General features: G+C 45.1%; 1 protein-coding gene across 1 annotated transcript in view; it reads left to right on the forward strand.

Annotated features, from left to right (window-relative positions):
- The first annotated feature begins 213 nt into the window (after nucleotides 1-213).
- The window catches only part of Fer1l6 (fer-1-like 6 (C. elegans)), a 155040-nt gene continuing 134486 nt past the window's right edge, over nucleotides 214-20767 (forward strand). Inside the window, exon 1 of the mRNA NM_001370912.1 lies at nucleotides 214-292. Coding sequence (NP_001357841.1) covers nucleotides 270-292 — 23 coding nt within the window. The 5' untranslated portion in view covers nucleotides 214-269. The remainder of the gene's footprint in view (nucleotides 293-20767) is intronic.

Genomic DNA, 20767 nt, shown 5'->3' on the forward strand with positions numbered 1-20767 from the left:
CAACTCAGATATCAAGAGTGGCTGAGAAGCCTGACAGATTGGTCCAGTCTGAGGGGACAGTTTATCTTTGTACCTTTGAGTGCACGGGGTAACATGATGCTTACAAACAGCCATGCCCAGCCAGCCTTGTTGATTCAGCCACACCCCCAAATAGCCCTACCCACCAGATTACTCTGAAACTTAAAAACCTGTGTCCAGGACCTGGGTAAAAGCAGACACCAGGATTCTGCTTAGTTCCTGGACCAGAGGAGTCACCAAGAAGAGGAAGAATGGAGAAGCCATCTAAAGCCAAGTAAAACACTGCTTTCTCGTTAATGGGAGGTTTCCAGGTGTTCTTGTAACCAGGGGAGTAGGGAGCGAGGGGCTTCCTCTCTAAGTAGCTAAGATTTAAGACTTAGCAGGGAAAGGCCACAGACCAGAGGAACAACTGGGCCTGGTTCTGATGTGATGAGGAAATGAATAATATTTGAATAATCATCTCTGGAGATAACATTTTTAAAAGTTATTTTCATCCCTCGAGCTGGACTTTAACAGTTACTAAAGACAGAAACTAGGGATTTTTTTCTGATCAGAAACTAGGGATTTTTTTCTGATGTTATTGGACTGAACTCTCATCCTACTCAGTGCCTTGGTTCCTTTCTTCCCCTGGCCATCATCTTCCACTGCCAAGTCCCTGGACAATCTGTCAGTGAGAGCTGAGAGCGCCCCAACCTTTGTTCATGTGTATTGTTCACTGGCTTCCATCACAGACTTGCTTACAGAGCTGTGTGCAGGGGCTAAAACCTTGCCCAGGTGGTGACAACGGCCTCACAGTGCATCGGCTATTAGTCCTGTAGTTCAAGAAGGACTTGGATCTTCATCTGTGTTGGGCTGGGTGGAAGGAGCTGGCTTGTGTATTTTCATCTGCAAAGTGACTTTGAGGAAGTATATAAGTATTTGAAGGCTTAATTCAGGGGCAGGATCTGAATTTTGATCCGGAATTGAAGTGATGAATTAATGTAGGCTGTTCTTGCAGCATGTTGCATATTTCTTGAGGATTGGTTGTCTCTTGTTTCATTTCCTTCCATGTGCCCCTGCCACATCTCAGGATAATGTTTAGCAGAAGGTAAAGGTATTTGATTCTATTTATTTGCACACATTGGATTCACCAGGAGGTGAGTTACCAGGAGATAGGTGTTTTTAGTGCCCTTGTAAAAGCTTTGCTTTGAATGAGGAGAGTGGTTTCTCCCATGAGTAGCAATCCTTCCAATGTGTGCAGGGATTGTAGCATGGTACATGCATATGGATGGTTCTTTGTTGTTAAAATAACAAAATATTTCCATACCAGGAAGCAAGTGGCTCCTTCATTAATCCCATAAAGAGCTCTTCTAACACCTAAGACCCACTTGTATACAACAGTCATGAGTTAAGGCTTGGCCTACCGTGAAGCCTTAAGAGCTCATACAGTTGCTGGGGCTGGTAGCATTTTGGTAGGTCAATACCTGTGCCATGGGTGTTCTGACTATGATTCCTGTTTATCAATGCTATCTATAACATTGGGGGTATTTCCTTCTAAAAATAGTGGAATTGAGGTAGTATTTTGTACAAAGGAAAATAAAGATAGTGAGTCCCATCTGGTGGTTTTATGTTGATTATATCCCCTTAGGTATGTTGCTTCATGCCTGCTTCTCAGTCTTCTTGTCAGTAAAATAGGTGTGCTAATTCATTCTTTTGTCTGTTCACTCACTCTCTTATCCATCAATCCATCCATCCATCCATCCATCCATCCATCATCCATCCATCCATTCATGCATCTATCTATCCATACCATCCATCCATCCATCCATCCATCCATCCAACTATCCATCCATCCATCCATCCATCCATCCACCCACCTATCCATCCATCCATCCATCCATCCATCCATCCATCCATCCCACATACCCATCTACACACCCACCCATCCATCCACTGACCCACCCATCTATCCATCCACCCACCCATCAATCCATCCATCTAGCCAGTCATTCAGCCTGCCAGCAAACAATGGTGCTAATCTGGAAATGTTGACTAGTGGTTACCAAGGAAACATGGGAAAATTCTCTTTGGTCAACTAGCTTGTTTGAAGTATACATAAGACATTGAGAGTAAAAGCCTTTTGGAACTGCCAAGAACTGAGTTGATGCTGAGGTGGTCTTCAGCATTTATAGGTGAGAGCATGTTTTTTGTGCTCTGACATTTGGTATGGCCCTCAGATCTTCATTTATTCATGAATGTAAATCATGCACAGCACCAAAAAGACTCTGGGAAGTTACTAGTAAACTGGTATTTGGTGAGAATTTCTTTGCTCCAGGTGTTGCCCTCTTTTCCAAAACAAAGAACTTCGACAGTATCTTCAGAAAGCAAAACTAATGCACAATCTTTATAAATATGTAAAAGAATACAGGGAAAGCCATAAAGACAAAAATAAAAATAAATCCATGTCTACATCATAGAGAGAAATATTTTGATGGAACATCCCTCCAGGCACCCTTATATGCATATATTCATTATTTTTACAGACACTGCATCGTGTTCTTCATGCTGTTTTGTAACCCACTTTTCTTCAGCACATACTGATTGTTCTATTACTGGTGGGTGAATGAAAAGTGTTTAAGATTAAAAGAGTCTGTGATCTCTCCACTTCCTTTCATCTCAGCATTCTAGGACATTCTGAGTGTTAAATCTTAAAGCAATAACGTCTTGAGTGCTGGGCACCATTTCAGTCCAACAAAGACACAAAAGACACAGCGTCCACCAGGTCCCTCGTGTTTACTTTTGCATTAGATACATAACATTATTTCGATTTTTGCCACCAGATGTTTGAGTTACTTCTTATGCAATACTTACATAATGAATATCCTTGTGTATTCAATCTTGCTTAATGTGCAGAGTTATGCAGTGTGGACCATGTTTAGGAGAGGGTTAAGAGTGGATGTCTTTAGACCAGTAGTTCTCAACCTTCCTGGTGCTGTGACCCTTTAATACAGTTCCTCATACTGTGGTGACAGCTAACCGTAAAATTATTTTCATTGCTACTTCATGACTATAATTTTGCTACTGTTATGAATTGTAATGTACATATCTGTGTTTTCGCGTGGTCTTAGGTAACCCCTATGAGGGTCGTTTGATCTCCCCAAAGAGGCCATAACCTCATTGAGAGTCAATGCTTCAGATGGAAATGGACACAAAGCACTGGATGCAATTTCAGAGCAGACAAATAATCTTGCTTTGGAGTCCTTTAAGCTCGTCAAAGAGGCATCTGTGGGATCTGTGTAGGGTAGAATAGGGTCAGGTTCTGATCAATTAGACAAGGGTTTCACAATCTTTCTTTTGATGTTGGAAGTAGAATATTGCCAACACCCTAGCCCCCAGGTATTGAGGTATCCTTAGATCAGTGGGTCTACACGAGATCAACTGGAGTTGTAATCTCTAGTGGATAATTGACAGTGGAGTGGTGGATCTCAGCCTGCAAAGCTAAGGTGTAGATACTTGCCTTCCAGAGGACCTGCCATAGCATGGGAGGAACCACTTCTGGGGATGGGTGAGGTCAGGGACGGTTTCCTATGCAAACCCATAAAGATTGGGGTTACAGATTATTTGCATACAGCCTCTCTTGTGGCCACCCTGAAATAAGCCAATCCCTCCCACTTGTCACACAACTTTGGCCCTTACATTCTGCAATTGCACCTGGGTAAAAGGCGCATGAGACATCACCGTCTTAAGATTCTGGTTCTCAGGCTGGTGGCCATTTGAGGGCAGGGACATTTGTTTGGCATGACAGAAGGTGACATCTGTGGCTTGGGAGATAAGCAGGGTTTCTATTGGAGCCATTGGAGGGCAGGGTGACTTGAAGGGAGCAGGAAAGAGAGGAAACTCCCCAAAGGAGAGCCTATGGTTGCAGTAAACACTGCTGGTGCATCGGCATTCTGCCTAAGCTTGCTCAGAGACTTAGCTGGGCATAGGAGTCTGCACAAGAGGAACAAGGCATCTTGGGGAAGTCACTGCAGAGGTCCTTAGAGCAGGGTCCTTTGTATTATGGTTTAGGAGGGAAATGTATGCAGTAGGAGAGGTAGGTCATGGCTGTCAACAGACAATAGAGGAGTGAATCAGAAAGCCAGTGGGCATGCTGAGAAGATGGTTCAGGGGCCATCCATTTGCCACGCAAGCATTAGGAGCAGAGCTCAGATCGCCAGAAACCCACATAAATGTCAGGCTAGTGTGGCCGCCTACCTATAATTTCAGCCTTAGAACGCAGAGCAAGCTGGCTAACAAGACTAACCACAGCCATGGCCAGCAAGTTTGACTGAGAGACTCTGCCTCAGTGAATAAGGCAGAAGGCAGAAGAGCTATAGAGGAAGATACCCAGCAACAATCCAGTATCTTCACAAGGAGCTACACACCCATGTGCCCACACAAGTACCTACACACCCATGTGCCCTCACAAGTACCTACACACCCATGTGCCCTCACAAGTACCTACACACCCATGTGCCCTCACAAGTACCTACACACCCATGTGCCCTCACAAGTACCTACACACCCATGTGCCCTCACAAGTACCTACACACCCATGTGCCCTCACATGTACCTACACACCCATGTGCCCTCACATGTACCTACACATCCATGTGCCCTCACAAGTACCTACACACCCATGTGCCCTCACAAGTACCTACACACCCATGTGCCCTCAAATGTACCTACACACCCATGTGCCCACACATGTACCTACACACCCATGTGGCCTCACAAGTACCTACACACCCATGTGCCCTCACAAGTACCTACACACCCATGTGCCCTCACAAGTACCTACACACCCATGTGCCCTCACATGTACCTACACACCCATGTGCCCTCACATGTACCTACACACCCATGTATCCTCACAAGTACCTACACACCCATGTATCCACACACATAATAAGCATGAGTGTACACATGTATGGACTCTACTAACACATATGAAAATGGGACAATAAATAATAATAAAAAAGAAACTCAAGAGGTGCAAGACCCAGGAATCAGAATATCCATGAGGCAAGGCAAGTGCTGCAGAACTTAAGTTGTAGCATAACCACTGCCTGGGCTCACGGTCCCTGCCCATAATTTCTAAATCCATAAATCTCTCAGAAAAGAGTTTGTTTTAAGCATGGCACAAAATTTTGCTTTCAAAACTGGAACATGGCTAATTTTTTTGTGTGTGGCAAATAATGTGACATTTAAAAAATTTTTGCTACAGACTATAGACTATAAATACTAACTCATTTGGTTATAAAAAGCTATCTTGAACTCTAGTGTGTGAGGGTAGTTTGGTGTTTTATCTGTTTCTAAAATAGGGACAATTTTGAACTTCCTAATGCACTGGCTCCAAAGACTGTGGGAAATGGGGGTTTGGGGGCTAGAGAGATGGCTCAGTAGTTAAGAGCACTTTCAGTGCTTTTCTGAGGACCAGAGTTTGACTGCCCGCATTGGGCAGTTTGTAACCATCTGAAACTCCAACTCCAGGAGGTCCAATGTCCTCTTCTGGCCTCCATAGACAGACAGACAGACAGACAGACAGACAGACCATCAGATAGGCAGGCTTGAACACATGCATGCACAGGAAAAATGCAAATAATAACTAAAGAATGAAAAGAGACGTTGGTTCATGCTGTACCTCATTATTATGTGGCAGTCTCTACTCTACATAAATAGCTTTGTTTGGTATTTGTGATACCTTCTGACGTAGATGCTCTCATTAGCCCTATTTGACTGAAACTGAAACGAGAACCCAGAGGAGTTTTGTAGTTTGCCGAGGGTTGTAGACCCAACAGGCAGGGAAAAGAACAAAAGTCTGGAGGGATAGAAATGGCTCAAGAGGACTCAATGCTCAATCTCATTTGGGGACAAAAACACCAACATTTTGGCATGACTGAAGCCATTGTCAGGTGTACAGTTACAGTGTGTCCAGCTGTTGGTGGGGTCCGGCTTGTGGGAGGGGTTTTATTTTCTCCTTTCTGGAACTCTAAGGAAAACACGGATCACCAATGGATGGAGACTTTACTGACTGGTTAGGGAACCTCTGTGCCTGTGGAGTGGGGAAAGATTCTTTGATAACGACTACACTTTCTTGACTAAATGTCCAAGAGACAGCTGGGATTTTCTGTGCTAAACTGGAATGCTGGCTTCCTGTACTTTGTAATAAATATACCAACTTTCGAAAATCTTCCAGCGGCTTTGGTGGCAGCGCCATTTGTCACAGTAGTAATCTTCAGTTAATGGTGTTTTCCCTCGGAAATCCTTCTGGTTAATGCTTGGGTGAGATGGCTGCTATTGTCTTACTTTATTGATGGCCACATCATCGGAGTGAAGCGTCCCAAAACCCCAACAAAATGGAAATCGATCACATGTCTTGCTGCTTCTCAGTAGTCTTCACTTGTCTTGGTTAGAGAGCTGGGTTAGATTTGTTTGATAGGATGGCTGTCTCCTGAAGCTTTACCGGCTGCCTGCCTGCATCTATCCATCTCAAGGCTTCTTGTCACATGGCTGCTTGTCACAGCTTTTTTTTTTAAAGGGATATCTTGTGTATATCATGCATAATGATAAGATTTACTTATATAATTGTTACAAATGATTATAGGAATTAGACAAGAATATTAATTTCTCCCAATACTCGAATATACATCAAGGATTGAATTGATGTGTAAATTATCTTTTTTAATGGGATGCAAAGAAAAGTGTTCTCATATTTTTTTCTATAAAATCCGAATGCTTACTCTTGCCTAGGAGAGCAATAGATGGAGACTCCAAAATTTGCTTATTTTGGGGGAGCAAAAGGTCACTCGGGTGTCAGGTCCAAAAGAAACTCGGGACAAATGGCTGACCTAAGTGCATGCTGGCCTCCTGGTTCTCTCTGCACCCCAAATTCCTGCTACAGAGTCCACAATGGCATCCTGGCTTTTCTTAATCTAACCACTACCCTAAGCATCTTCAGCTCCTTCCCCCAACTTCTGATTCCTATACAACACTTCCATTTCAGCCACGAACTCTTGGTCCCATCTCTTTTGTTGCCCCCCCCCCCATACCTCCCATTGCTGCTGCACCATGGCCCTGGTCCATTCTGTGAGCCATGTTTTCTACTCCTTTCCCTCCCTGCTCTGGACTCTTCCAGATGCCTCTGGCTGTACTCTCCTTATACCTACAATAAAAACCTTCCCCTCAATACCTTGGAGCGGTCAAGTCCTTACTCTATATATTGGGTTAACTAATACTGTTGCAGCCTGGCGGTGGTAGACAGATCTTTGTTTTTCCCTTCTGTCTCTTCTGCACCTTTAGACTTCCCTTTATGAGCTGCAGATTTGCTCAAGGTCTAAAGCATTGGCACCCGTGATGCAGGCGCATGATCCAGGCTCCACTAATCAGATGCTCACAACTGAGATTCGGAATTGGAGGACCATGCCATGAAGAAGCTGATACAGCCTAACAGAGAGGTCTGTTAATTAGAGAGCAGTGGCAGGGTTTGGGGCAGCAACGTGGAAGAGAAATTGCTGTGTCCAATAGCAGGGTTCACCCAGGGGCTGTGATTAGATGAATATAGATCTCCCCAGATTTGTAGCATTTGATCCTGGTTTTCTGGGACTCGTTGGGAATCTGAAACTCATGCCTTTTCCTGCTTAACCTAGCCAGAGAGGGTTTCTGTATGTTAGCATCTAGAAAGCCAGTTCTCTAACTGAGTGGGAGGGTACTGAGAAGGGAACAGGATTGCTTCCTGTGCATCTCCTGTCAGCTGTTGAAAGCCAGATCATTCCTGAAGGAGTCACTATTTACCCAGAGTGACTCATTGTTGATAAAGCTTCCTGGAGAGGGTGATGCACAGTCAGACAGGAAGCTTCCTAAGGGAGGTGAGTTAACACCCCTGCAGTAAAGGACTCTGAGTTAGGAATCCACCTGCAACCCCAGGGGCAGGATCTCCTAGAAGTTAAGAGGTGAGCTGGAAAGAGGACCTGGTTACAGGAATTCTCTCTGGAATTCTCCAGGGTCTTAGCTTGAACAATACTAAAGCCCACTGAAGCAAAGAAAACAGTCTCTCTAGACACCCAGGATTCAACTCTTCTAGTCCCTCGTGGATCTCCTATTTATTGTGTGTGCATGGTGTACCACATGAAAGAGGTGGGGAAGGAGGGAGAGAGGGAGAGAGAAAGGGAAGGGGAGAGGGGGAGGGAGGGAGGAGAGAGGGATGTAGATCCTGCTGCTCTTACTGAGAGCCCAGGAGGGAAAGGGATAGATGATAGATGACTGACAGAAAGACAGATCCATGACAGAGAGAGAGAGGGAGAGGGGGAGGGGAAGAGGGAGAGAGAGAGAATCCAACCAGAGCTGCATTCTCTGAGTCTATAAAACATCAGAATCAGGACAACAGCTTTTCACTGTTTCCAGTCAGTGAAAGTTGGAGAGGTTATATGGTTTAGCTACATCAGTAAAACTGAGATGTGAGCTTAATTCTGCTTCCAGAATCCTATCTACTTTCCAGGGCATCCTTAACTGACAGAGCTCATGTCAAAGGCAACAGAAAGTTGCTAAAAATATTATTGCCTCAGGGCTGGGGATGTGGCTCAATGGTTAAGGGCATTTTCTGCTCTTGTCAAGAACCAGGGTTCAGTTTCGAGCACCCACATGGCAGCTCACAACCATCTGTAACTCCAGTTCCAGAGATCTAATGTCCTCTGGCCTTTGAGGGCTCCTGCATACCTATGGTGTACGTGCACATAAAATGAAAGTAATTAATAAAAGATGACTGGAGCTTTCCGTGTCTAGGAAGGAGTTCTGATTCAAGCATGGGTTAGATGAGTTAATATGGAGGCACGTGTTCTCTATCTAGGCCTGACAGCCTCGCTCCACTCTACAACTCTACTATTTAAGTTGGCTCTAACTTACCTTTTGGGTATAGTCGTCTTTGGCACGAAGGGCAGATATCATGGAATATGGTCAAGTGTGAGAACTAGAGGGAGAGAGAGCAAATATGGAAGGGTCGTTGACTCAGCCGCTGATTTCTGGGGTAGTGGAATTAGAAACAATTCAGCTTCCACCTTTCCCAATGCTATGATCCCTCTAGGGGGCAGGGTATGTATGCACACCTCACCTGAGGCCCAGGCCTCTTGTCCTGTATTTTCATGTCTTTATAACCACATCTTTTTCTCTTTTTCTATCATGTGTCTTTGGTATCTAGAAAAATGCTTTGTGATTTTATATTATGTGAATGAGTAAATTAATAACATCATGACACACAAGGAGGGAAGATGAAAGAGCTACTCACGTGAGTTTTGCCTTAAAGGTGGGGAGATGAGGCAGAGTTAACAGTGGAGCCATAGGCACTTGAGCTGGGGGGCACAGTGACTAACCTCAGGGTTAGTCATGGTCTCAGAGAGGACCTGGATTGAATTTTCATGTCCCACCACTTTCTGTCAGAGTGGTCCTAATTGAGTTTTACTGGCTGGTGTTGTGCGTCAACTTGACACAAGTTAGTGTCATCAGAGAGGAAGGAGCCTCAGTTGAAAAAAAATGCCTGCATGAGTCCAGCTGTAAGGCATTTTCTCAATTAGTGATCAATGGGGGAAGGCCCCGCTTATTGTGAGTGGTGCCATCCCTGAGCTGGTGAGACTGACTTCTGTAAGAAAGTTAAACAAGCTAAGGGAAGCAAGTCAGTAAGCAGCACCCTCCATGGCCTCTGCATCAGCTCCTGCCTCCAGCCTACTTGAGTTCCTGTCCTGACTTCTTCCAATTACAGACTGTGGTCTGGAAGTATAAGCCAATCCAACCCTTTCCCCCTCAACTTGCTTCTTGGTCCTGGCGTTTCATCATAGCCATAGAAGGCCTAACTCAGCCCAAGTCGTTTATGCTCTCTAGGCTTCCTCAATTTTCTCATTTAAAAAATAAGAATAAATTGGTGTGTACATAGGGGTTTCTATGGGATGGAATATTATGGTGTTTGTGAGACACTGGCACCGTGCCTGACTCCCAGGAAGTCACGTCTCAATAGACAGGTGTTGCTCTTAATTGCCCTGGTTCTGATGGTGTGGGAATGGCTTCCAGGGACTTAAGAGTCCTGTCAAAAGCTTTTTGCAGGACAGCATGGTATCTTATAGGGGGTGCTTGTAGGGGTTTGTATATCTTGGGATTCATTTTCCTCTGGACTGGTCAGAGTCAACATCCCTGAAGATGCAGGGCTAACGTATGACTTTTACCCCAGGACGACCAGTGTGCTGCTCAGAAACCGACTCTGTTCTTTCTCCTCTGCTTTCTCTCTGTGGGATGGAGGAAGGTGGTCACTGAGGGGCTGTCTGGACCTCCTGACTCCCTCAGTTAGCCCTTATGGAGTATATACCTGCTGTGAGAAAAGAAATCTTGGGTTCCAAAGACAAGGCGGTGAGTCAAGCCGGTTGGGAGCTGGGAAGATGTGTTCACCCAATCCAGCCTGCAGCCGCAGACCACGGACATGGCTGTCCAGTGAGTTGCAGGGACAACTCTGTTCTTCTTTCTCAAGGAGGAGCTCAAGCAGAACTTTCATGGCTGATTCTGAGCTAATTAGTCATCACCAAAAGGATTGTAAAAAAGGTGATTTAATCTCTTACATTATCACCTCCATTTCTATACATTATTCCCTCTATTTAAAAAAAGATTTCTCATTTTCTTTTCTTTCCTAGCCACCTCACCCCCTTTTAATATCCATGTGGGTTTGTGCCTTGTTTATATAGTATGTTACTTATCTTGATATTCAAATTGCCCCTTATTTAGGCTCGTCTTTTTAATGCATATGCTCAGAGGACCCTGCCTGGGTTGAAGTCTTTTCCCACTTCTTTGGGTTAGAGTGGCCCCAAGCAAGTGGTTTGCCTTCACAAGGGACCTCCTTTTTCTCATCTTTAAAATAGGGGTGGGAAGAGGCTGGAAGAATGGCTCAGTGGGGAAGAGTGGGTACGGCTCTTGCCCTGATGTAGTCCCTGCACACACACTGGGTAGTTCACAGCTCTGACACTTTCTTTTAGACTTAGACACACACACACACACACACCCACACACACACCCACACACACACCCTGTTGATGAAGGAAAAATGTATGAGCACAGCCTATGTTAGGCTCATGAACACCTGAGCAACACAGTCTTGCTGTGTATCCATGGTGATGGGAGACAGAAAGCATACAGTAATTACTATAAGAAGGTGAGTGATTTGATTCAGGAATCCCTGCTCTGCTTCATGAATCATATGACAGGAGTAACAAACCAATTTTAAAATTATCTGTCCATTGTGATTGCATCTGTCTTCAAGTCTGCAGAGATAAGGACTTATAGAAAAAACGGAACCAATAAAAGGAAAACAGAGAAGATGATGAGGTTAAAAAATTTCTCTCAGAGTAGAACACAGAGATAGCTACACACACACACACACACACACACACACACACGAAAATCAAACTGGAAAATATTCTTTTCAAAGTGAAATTCCTAGGACGGGGAACGTCTAGATGGCTTACAGTCACTTGTCAAGAGTCCTTCAATCAGCTGTGCAGCTGAGTCTATGGGGGAAACTGGCTAGAGCAGCCTATTAAGATGGGAGACAGATAACAGTGGAAAGGGCCGTTGACCATGTGTCCAGGGAGCTGATATTTCACAGGGATGAATGCCGACGTGACATCCCACATAGGCTGTTCACAGGCTTTACAATTGCTCTAGACTCTCCCCAGGAGACAGCCCACATCGCTTGGAGGGCAGGAAAACATGAGAATTCTTTTCACTTGAAAACCTCCCCAACCCTATTCCATTCATCAAGAACAGACACAGGCTGGCATAAAAGTTGCAGTAGAATGGCGGGCGGGACTCTTGGACTTCACTCTGAGTTTGATCTGAGTTTGACCTTGATGCTTCGGGGCTAATCTGGTGTGTAGTCTATCTACTAAGTGAAATAGCTGAACTGAATGACCAAGCTTTCTCCAGCATAGTCTTCATTATTGAAGGTCTTAGTGTCTGATCTCCAATATTTATTGAATGCTTGATGTCGGAGGCAAGAAGAATGGAATAAGTGGTGTTTCTCTCTTCTAGGAGCTTTCGGCATGCGTGGCTAGACACCAAGAGTGGCGGTGATGGTGATGGGTCTGAACACCTTCTCAGTTGATCAGCATGCTTCAGCACAAGCAATTTCAACATCCACTGCTCACTTTATACCAATAATTGGATTGCAGCATGGTATTATTTTATAGAAAGACGTGCCTGCTTGCCAATTTCAGTGATAGTTCCCTTGGGTTGGGTAGCATAAGGATGCTTTGGGTTTAGGTTGCACAGGAAAACAATGCACAGGCCACCTTCCATGGTGGAATTTTGTTCAATGGATATGCTAAATACTAGCACTAAAGTATAAAGTATAAAGTATAAAGTATAAAGTTTAAGAGATAAGGATTTAGAATAGTGTCTTGACTTTATCACCTAAAGCTGATTGAGTCTGGACAAGTAGCTTGAATGCTTATCTATCTATCATCTATCTATCTATCTATCTATCTATCTATCTATCTATCTATCATCTATCATCTAACTATCATCTATCTATCATACATATATCAATCTATCATTTATCAATTATCTATCATCTAACTATCATCTACCTATCATCTATCATCTAACTATCATCTCTCTGTCATCTAACTATCATCTATCTATCATACATATATCAATCTATCATTTATCAATTATCTATCATCTAACTATCATCTATCTATCATCTATCATCTAACTATCATCTCTCTGTCATCTAACTATCATCTATCTATCTATCTATCTATCTATCTATCTATCACTTATCAATTATCTATCATCTAACTATCATCTATCTATTTATTTATCTATCTTTCATTCATTTATGTATCTATTTGTCTATCTATCCATCTATTTCCTCTTCTGGAAAATAGAGACAGCCATCCTTGTTTTATAGAATAGCTGTGGAGACAAAATGGGGTAAGTGTATAAAAGTGTTTGCTGTACTTCCTGGGCATAAGAGATCAAATGAATAATCGCCATTGTTATAATTATTCTCATCACTCATGTAGACTAACCCAGTAGCATTTTGGAGGGCAGGACTTCATCCAAGTGTGCATCTTAGGGATGAGAACATCTCGCAGGAGCTACTGTGATTTGGGGGTTTCACATTAGGGGCTATGACTACCCTGCAGTTCCCTGGGGCATCAGCTCCCTGTCACTTCATTTCTTGGTGCTTATGAAGATTCGTCTTCTCTCTGCTTTGCCTGTTGCCACTGTCACTGAGCCACTGTCTACTCCTGCTCCCCCTGCTCTCTTCTGTTGATACACATTGCAGGACAGGGAATAGTCCTCTTTCCATTTCCTCACTGTGGTCTCAGCTGACTGTCTTTCTCCAGGTGAATTTTAAGATTCTGCCTCATCATCAGCTTTTAAACCATGGGGTCACATATCAGCTATTTACATTGTGATTCATAACAGTAGCTAAATTATAGTTATGAAGTAGCAATGGAATAATTTTATGGTGTGTGTGTGGGGGTAACCACAACATGAAGAACTATATTAAAGGGTAGAAACATTAGGAACATTGAGCACCACTGTGCTAAGGTCTCTCCAATTTGAACTTGAATTCTTTCACCCATCTGGCTAGATGATGTCATGGTTTTTCCCAGAATGTTAGTCCACACTATGGTCCATGGATGACATTTTATTTTATTTTTTTGGAATTTTGTGACCCTGAACAGAAGACTCTGAGGGTCACAGGCAACCTTAACCTGGCCCTTCAGTCCTGGGGGGTACAGGGACATATAGAGGCCCCACACAATGTCACTTGTATTGCAGATCCAGAAGAGAGGAGGCAGCTACAGCCTATTGGCCGGAATCTACTTTTCTGTCTCACACAGCTCTGTTAACTGCTTTCACTTTCCCATCTCTAATATCAGCAACTGTAGGAGAGAAACGTAATTCTTTCTCACTCATTATTTAGTAAGACGCTTAATTTTTCTGTTGAAGATGTTTTTCGTGATTATCAAAGCAATTTATGGGCTTCGCTGAAAAGTTGTTAACACATGAGAAGGAGATGCCAGTGGCAAATTCCATAATCTTGTATCAGCAACTTTATTACATGAGGCTTCTATTTCCTCACCTAAGTATGTGTGTGTGTGTGTGTGTGTGTGTGTGTGTGCATACGTGCGTGTGTGTAACTATTTTTTATTGCATATTTTCTTTATTTACATTTCAAATGTTATCCCCTTTCCCAGTTCCCACCCTCCTGGAAACCCCTTATCCTCCCCTCCCCCCTGCTTCTATGAGGGTGTTCCTCCACCCACCTACCCACTCCCGCCTCCCCACCCTCAATTCCCCTACACTGGGGCATCTATCAAGCCTTCATAGGACCAAGGACCTCTCCTCTCATTGATGCCTGATACGACCATCCTCTGCTACATATGCAGCTGGAGCCATATTTACTCCTTGGTTGGTGGTTTAGATCCTGGGAGCTCTGGTTGGTTGATATTGTTGTTCTTCCTATGGGTTGCAAACCCCTTCAGCTCCTTCAGTCCTTTCTCTAATTCCTCTGTTGGGGACCCCACGCTCAGTCCAATAATTGGCTTCTAGCATCCGACTGTATTTTGAAGATCATGGAGGGTGAGTGATATCTGTGAAAGATGTCTGCTCTAGTCAGTGAATGCTATTTTAAGAGGCGAACTACAATGAATCTCCCTCCTCCACCAGAGGAAGGGTAGTCTTGTTCAATCTCTGTGCCCCTCAAGAAGAAAGAGGCAATACCTATCAGATCCAAAACACCCAGATCCCATTTTTGGTCTCTGCTTCCCAGAGACAGCCAGGCACCTTCTCTGTTAGGAGACTCTAATCTAGCTGAGCTTACCCAGGGACATGGCCTTGTGGAGATGTGTTTTCTCCTCAAGCTTCACACAAGCAGGCTGGGTTTGCACCACTGGGTTGTTCACAGACAATCTACAGAATGCCTTGCCTCGGGGTGTTCAGTTTCCCTTCCTTCAACTGTGGAGTCATGACCAGGAGCTGAAGTCCAGTCAAGCTGAGTCTTGACACTCAACGCAACTGTCTCTAAGATGAATTCTATGAGCGACGCCCATCATAATAAGCTCAGGATTAAAATCTGAAGGCAGTCTAAATATATTGCTTGGGTCAGTGTTATTTTCGGGAAGCAGATAAATCGAATAAGCTTTACATAATCCAAAGTCTTTCGTTTCCTAAAATGAGGAAAAGCGCTTTAATGCAAAGAGTAATTAATTTCCTCTTCTTTGAGAGAAGATTATATTGACAGACGGTAGCTTGGGTTTCAGCAATTGTGTTGCTGAGAAAAGAGCACACTAACCCATCTGTTTTGCCCATCCCTTAGCCAAGAATAGGATGGGTGTATGCACATGTTGCCAAGTGGTCTGCAACTGTGGTCCGTGCAGAACTGATGATACCTGATTGTTTGGATTGAATGAAATATGTTTTGTTGTTAAACAAGCTAGGGGATTACTGCCTTCTTGGGTACTTTCAGAGAATCTTATTACAAATTAGCTGATGAAATGTAAACCACGGAGGTGATAATACTGAGTTTTCTCCGATTCTCTCTGTATGTGTTCCAAACATAGAACCTTTTTCCTCCTCTTCTTCTTCTTCTTTTTCCTCTTCCTCTCCTCCTTCTCCTCCTTCTCCTCCTTCCCCTTCTTCTTCTTCTTCTTCTTCTTCTTCTTCTTCTTCTTCTTCTTCTTCTTCTTCTTCCTCCTCCTCCTCCTCCTCCTCCTCCCCCCTCCTCCTCCTCCTCCTCCTCCTCCCCCCCTCCTCCTCTTCTTCCTCCTCCTCCTCCTTCATTTTTCTTCTTCTCCTTCTTCTTCTTTTGGTGGAAGGTCTGGAACAGATAATGGTAGTTTGGGCGTTATGAAAAGAAGATGCCAAGACAGTGTAGGTGTACAGGAAATATCAGTTTGGGGAACGCCTGGGATGGGCAGAGTGAGAAGGAGAGATGGCAAGGAGAACACTGAGACCAAGGCTCAGGTCTGACATCTATGACCCAAAGGAGGAAGAGGAGAAGGGAGCAAACACTTTCTAGGTTGTTTCTTCTAGGTTGATGGCTTGGGGGATGGTGGTGGTGACTTATGTCCCAAGTTACCCACTAGAGGAGCACCATGTCCTGCAGGGAGGAGCCTGAAAGAATTCACTCTTCTCTGCTGTACTACTCCTTAGTGGGGTGCAAGCCATTGTAATTGTGGCATCAGCCTGATTCAGGTCAGGGGGGAGTCCAAAGGCACTGTAGCTGGGCTGTCAGTCATGGGCCTCCCTGCAGCTGGGGCTCTGGTACACCTTCACCACTTCCGTTTCAAGTAGTGCCCTTAGAGTCATTTAGTCAAGGCTTTGGAAACTAAACAGCCATTCCGTACCTGGACAGTCTGCCTTTTCTAGCTCGCTTAACTGAACTGCTGCCAACTGCACACTCAAAAGGTCTTTATAATCTCTAAACACTAACTCTAGCACTTACCCTAACAACAATTCTATCTGTAAGGGACTCTTATTATGGGGTGGCAGGGGCATCAGCTGCTGAGATGACTCCAATGCTCTGCCTTCATTCTCATCGTCTCGGTCTCTTATGCCTATAGTATGGTTCTAGGCATCTTATTGCAGTGTCTGACACCTTAGTACAGGACTGGGCATCTGATGTATGCTTGGGAATGTTTGATGAATCATGATAACAGCTTTGTGAGGTCTCCTAAGAAACAGATTGTAACCAAAGCTGGATGTGTGGTCATGATATGGACACAGAGATGCCTTCGCTCTGGTGGGTGGCAGAACATGGGGGTGGGGGTTCATGTGTTGCTTCTGTCTGTCTGATCTCACATCTAGGTGGCAAGCCTTTGTGGTAAAGGCATCCTTCTCAGAACGCTGCTTTGCAGCTCATTCTCTTTTGTGTTTTGAAAATGGATCTGAAGCTAATTGTATCAGCAGGTCACACACCAATGATTGTACAGCACCATTTCCCTGAGCTGTTTTTGTCACTAACTGAGGGCTGCCAGCTCATTCCTTCGCCTCTCTAGGGAGCTTCTGCCAGGGCTAAACATTGGGAAGGAGAAGAGGCAGAGAGAGGCAATTTGTAGCTGGGCGACTTCAGAGTTGAAGGCAGTCTGGCTCCTGAAGGGTGGTGGGCTTTTCGGTTTTGAGTTGTGCTTTTCTTTGCCCCATCTCAGCATGGACTTGCGTGGGGAGGTTGTTACGGAAGTCCTGTCTGAGGACACAGTAATAAGTGGGCCAAGAAGTATGACAATGTCATCAGGCACGGAGACGGGCTATACAGAGACCTGCCTGGTTGGAGGGTACAATCTGATCGTCACTGAAGGAAGGGGCATGGCCAGAGCTGAGTGCAAGGCCGTTGGCCAGCCTGGGGTGCAGTCACAGTTAGTCTGTTCAGCATTTCCTCCAAGGTGCTATTGCACAGCATCAGTTGCGACACTGTGCTGGTGTCCTCTATAGATGTTTTCTGCTCATGTGGCATGGACTGGCATCCATATCAGACTCAGAGGTCTCATTCTGCAAAAAAAAAAAGGAACTTAAATTGTAGCAGGCGGGACTTCAGTTTCAGATGGAAATGGTTTGGGGCCCCTGGGTCCGTGGGGCTCTAACAAGAGATACCAGGCTGATTCCATGCTTCCTGTTGATTTTCCAGTTCTCCCTGAGGGACCCGCTCTGTTGAACCAGCATCAGATCACACATTCCTGTGAAACGCCACAAAGGGAGGCTGGGTGTCCACAGGCTCAGGCTCCTGAGTCACATGCCTCCAGATCAAAGCCAGCCTCTCAGTGGCTCAGTTTTGCCATCTGTACACTGGGCACAATGGCAGCATCAGCTGCAGTTGGGAGTAGAATAATACTTAATTGACAGCTAGCTGGCCAAAAGAAGAGTACTCACTATTGGGTGACAATGACGACCACGACGACGACAATGATGATAAATTTTATATAGTATATTTATAATCACTATAATGAATATAAGCACATGACTATTATTAACAATAAAAAACTTACATCTGAACAGGGGATGGTTAAGGGACCAGCATGATGGCTGGGTGGAGGCTGGACTCAAGGCTCTGCCATTGTCTGTAGCTAGGCTCTTTGGAGTTTGCTTTGTTTGGGTCTAGTGTAGGGCCTCGCACTCACTAGGCTAGTGCTCTACCAGTGAGCTACATGCCCAGCTCTCTGAGTCTTGATCTACCTGTGGTTTCCTGATTCAGGATAAAACACGCAGGCAGCCTCTCTGCTCCACTCTGGACCTGCTCTGGGTTTCTGTGTTTGCTGATCAGAACCTGTGGGCTTGGCCTGCCTGGGTGCAGCAGTTCTGAACAGAGATAGGGCACTGCCGAACAGGTACACTTGGAAGGGCGCTTCCTGGGAAGAGACCTACCCAGCGGGAGGGGCCTCTGGTACTACACTGCGGAGCCTCCCAGTGCCCAAGGCGAGTTTTCTAACCTTCAGGACAAGTGCTGGGTGCTAGGTATTGTCCCTTCTCGGGCACACTTCCTGGTTGAGGGAGTCAGCGTGTGCCGGCATCTTTGCTAGCTCAAGAGCTTGGAGGGTACGGTGAGACCCAACTTTCTGCTTCTCAGGGAGCTTTGCTGGGTTCAGGCTGTGCTGCTGCAGGCTGTTGGGGGCGCTGTTCCTCCATCAGGGCTGAAGGTGAGAACGGGATAGGGGCAGATCTGGAGTGTGAGATTGTGGTGTGGCTACAGGTCGGTTCCTTAACCTCTCTGAGCTGAAGTGCTCTGAATTTGGTAAGGCTTGTATGGTATCTAACTCTTAGTGTTCCATAAAGTGGTGGCTCTCATTGACATTTGAGAGATAGATTGACATCTGAGAGGTAGGTAGCAGCAGAGGTCAGGCAGGATGAGTGAGGTTAAATTATGTCTGCTGTTTATGATGGTGAGCTGTTGCTAGGCAGATGGCTCTTTTAAATATTTCTTTGTTTACTTTTTTATGACAGGGTTTCATTATGTAGCCTAGGCTGGCCTCAAGTTTCTAATCCTCCTGCCTCAGCCCCTCAAGTGCTGGGATTATAGCCTGTGTCACTGCCCCAAGCCTTTTGATCTATAACCAGATTTGACAAGTCAATTTCCCCATGTGAAGGAGAGCTCACCCACCTTGCTCGATGCTGTGGGGAAGGTTGAGTGGCATGCTCAGTTTAGCTGCAGCATCATTGACTGTCTCAGAGTGCTTTCAGCAGTACGGACAGAATGAATGGCTAATCTGTGTTGAAATGTGTGCTGTATGATAGAGTATGGCAGACCGGCTCAATCTCCGCATAGTGCAGAAGGTGGGGCAGTCAGGCAGCTGCGAAAGGGGTTGTTCTGTTTCCAGCAGCCAGTACAAGTGCATCTGTCAGCTTCCCTGGGCCTACACACCATAAGAATGACACTGGCTGTGCTAGGACCAGCCTGGTGCTCTTCACACAGAAACTCAGTTCTCAGAGCTCAGTACTTGATACTCATGGCAAAATGAAGGCATAGAGAAGTTATGCAGTTTGCTCCAGGTCACAAGAGTGAATGAGGCCAAAATAAGACCAGAGCCTGGGTCTAACCCAGTATGCTGTAGTATCCTGCCAGCCTCCCTCCCTCCTAGGACTCTGTGCATGGTTATGTGCTTAAAGGAGGGTAGAGAGAGCAACATAAGAATAGGACATGTAGTTACTCTTTACATGCTCAGGGTCTTGGCTCCACCCTTCTCCTTGGTTTACATATGGCATATGCTACTGTATAAATGGGGATTTCAGGCAGGTATAGGATGCGATGCATTGTGTTTATGTATGGGAGCCCTCCTTTATGATTTTATTCTCACCATGCATTGGGAACCAATGAAGATTTCGGTATAGTACTGGAGTTTAAGGTCAATATCAACTGCAAATATTTTCCGAGCTTCCTGGGCTAAAGGCCTGGGAGTGTGCATAGCTTTAGACCATTCCCTTTGGTGTTTTTAGGATGAGTCTGTGAAGCGCAGAGCTGGGGCTTTAACATGTGTTCTATTTGGTCTCTGAACCTAGGCTGGAATTCCAAGCACTCTTGAAGAAGTAGACAGGCATGAGAGGGCCTCGTCCCTTCCACAAGGCTCAAACTGCAGCGTCTACTTAAAGCAAATTAACAGGCAGCAGAGCTCTAGAGAGTGAGGTTGCACCAGGGAGAAGAGGGTGGCAGAGCCCCGTTTCTGGGACTCTGTGAATCTCACGGAAGTCTCGTTCAGGAGAAGTGTTGGACATGTCTTGTGCAAGCCTGCAGAGGGCTGTATGATGGGACAGACAAGCTTTTAGTAGGTTGTTTCCACCCTGGCAGCGCCCCCCCCCCCCGTGAAAGCTGGAGCCCCCAATTTCCAGTTGGCTTTTTAGTTTCTCCTTCTGAGTCCTGTCTGGGGTACAGATGAGTGGGTACACTGCTCGTGAGTAATTGCGTTGGGCTGGCTCCGTGTGAGGGATTTAGAGAGCCTCACTTGACTGCACTAATTAAAGTTTTACTCTCAGATCTAATCAGCTCCTCTTGGTAGCAGAAATGACTCAGGACATGAGCTATGCAAAGCAAATGAGGTCACCAGTGGAACACCTTGACCATTTTCAGCACTGAACGTGAACAGCATTGTACTCTGAAAGGATGGGAACCTCTCTTTGTTTTCCTCAGTATACAGAGGAAGGTAACCGGACTCTAATTTTAACCCATTGGAGCAGTTTAGGTAAGGCACAGGATCCT

Source organism: Mus musculus, chromosome 15, assembly GCF_000001635.26.
Source record: "Mus musculus strain C57BL/6J chromosome 15, GRCm38.p6 C57BL/6J".
In the NCBI taxonomy this organism is placed as follows: domain Eukaryota; kingdom Metazoa; phylum Chordata; class Mammalia; order Rodentia; family Muridae; genus Mus; species Mus musculus.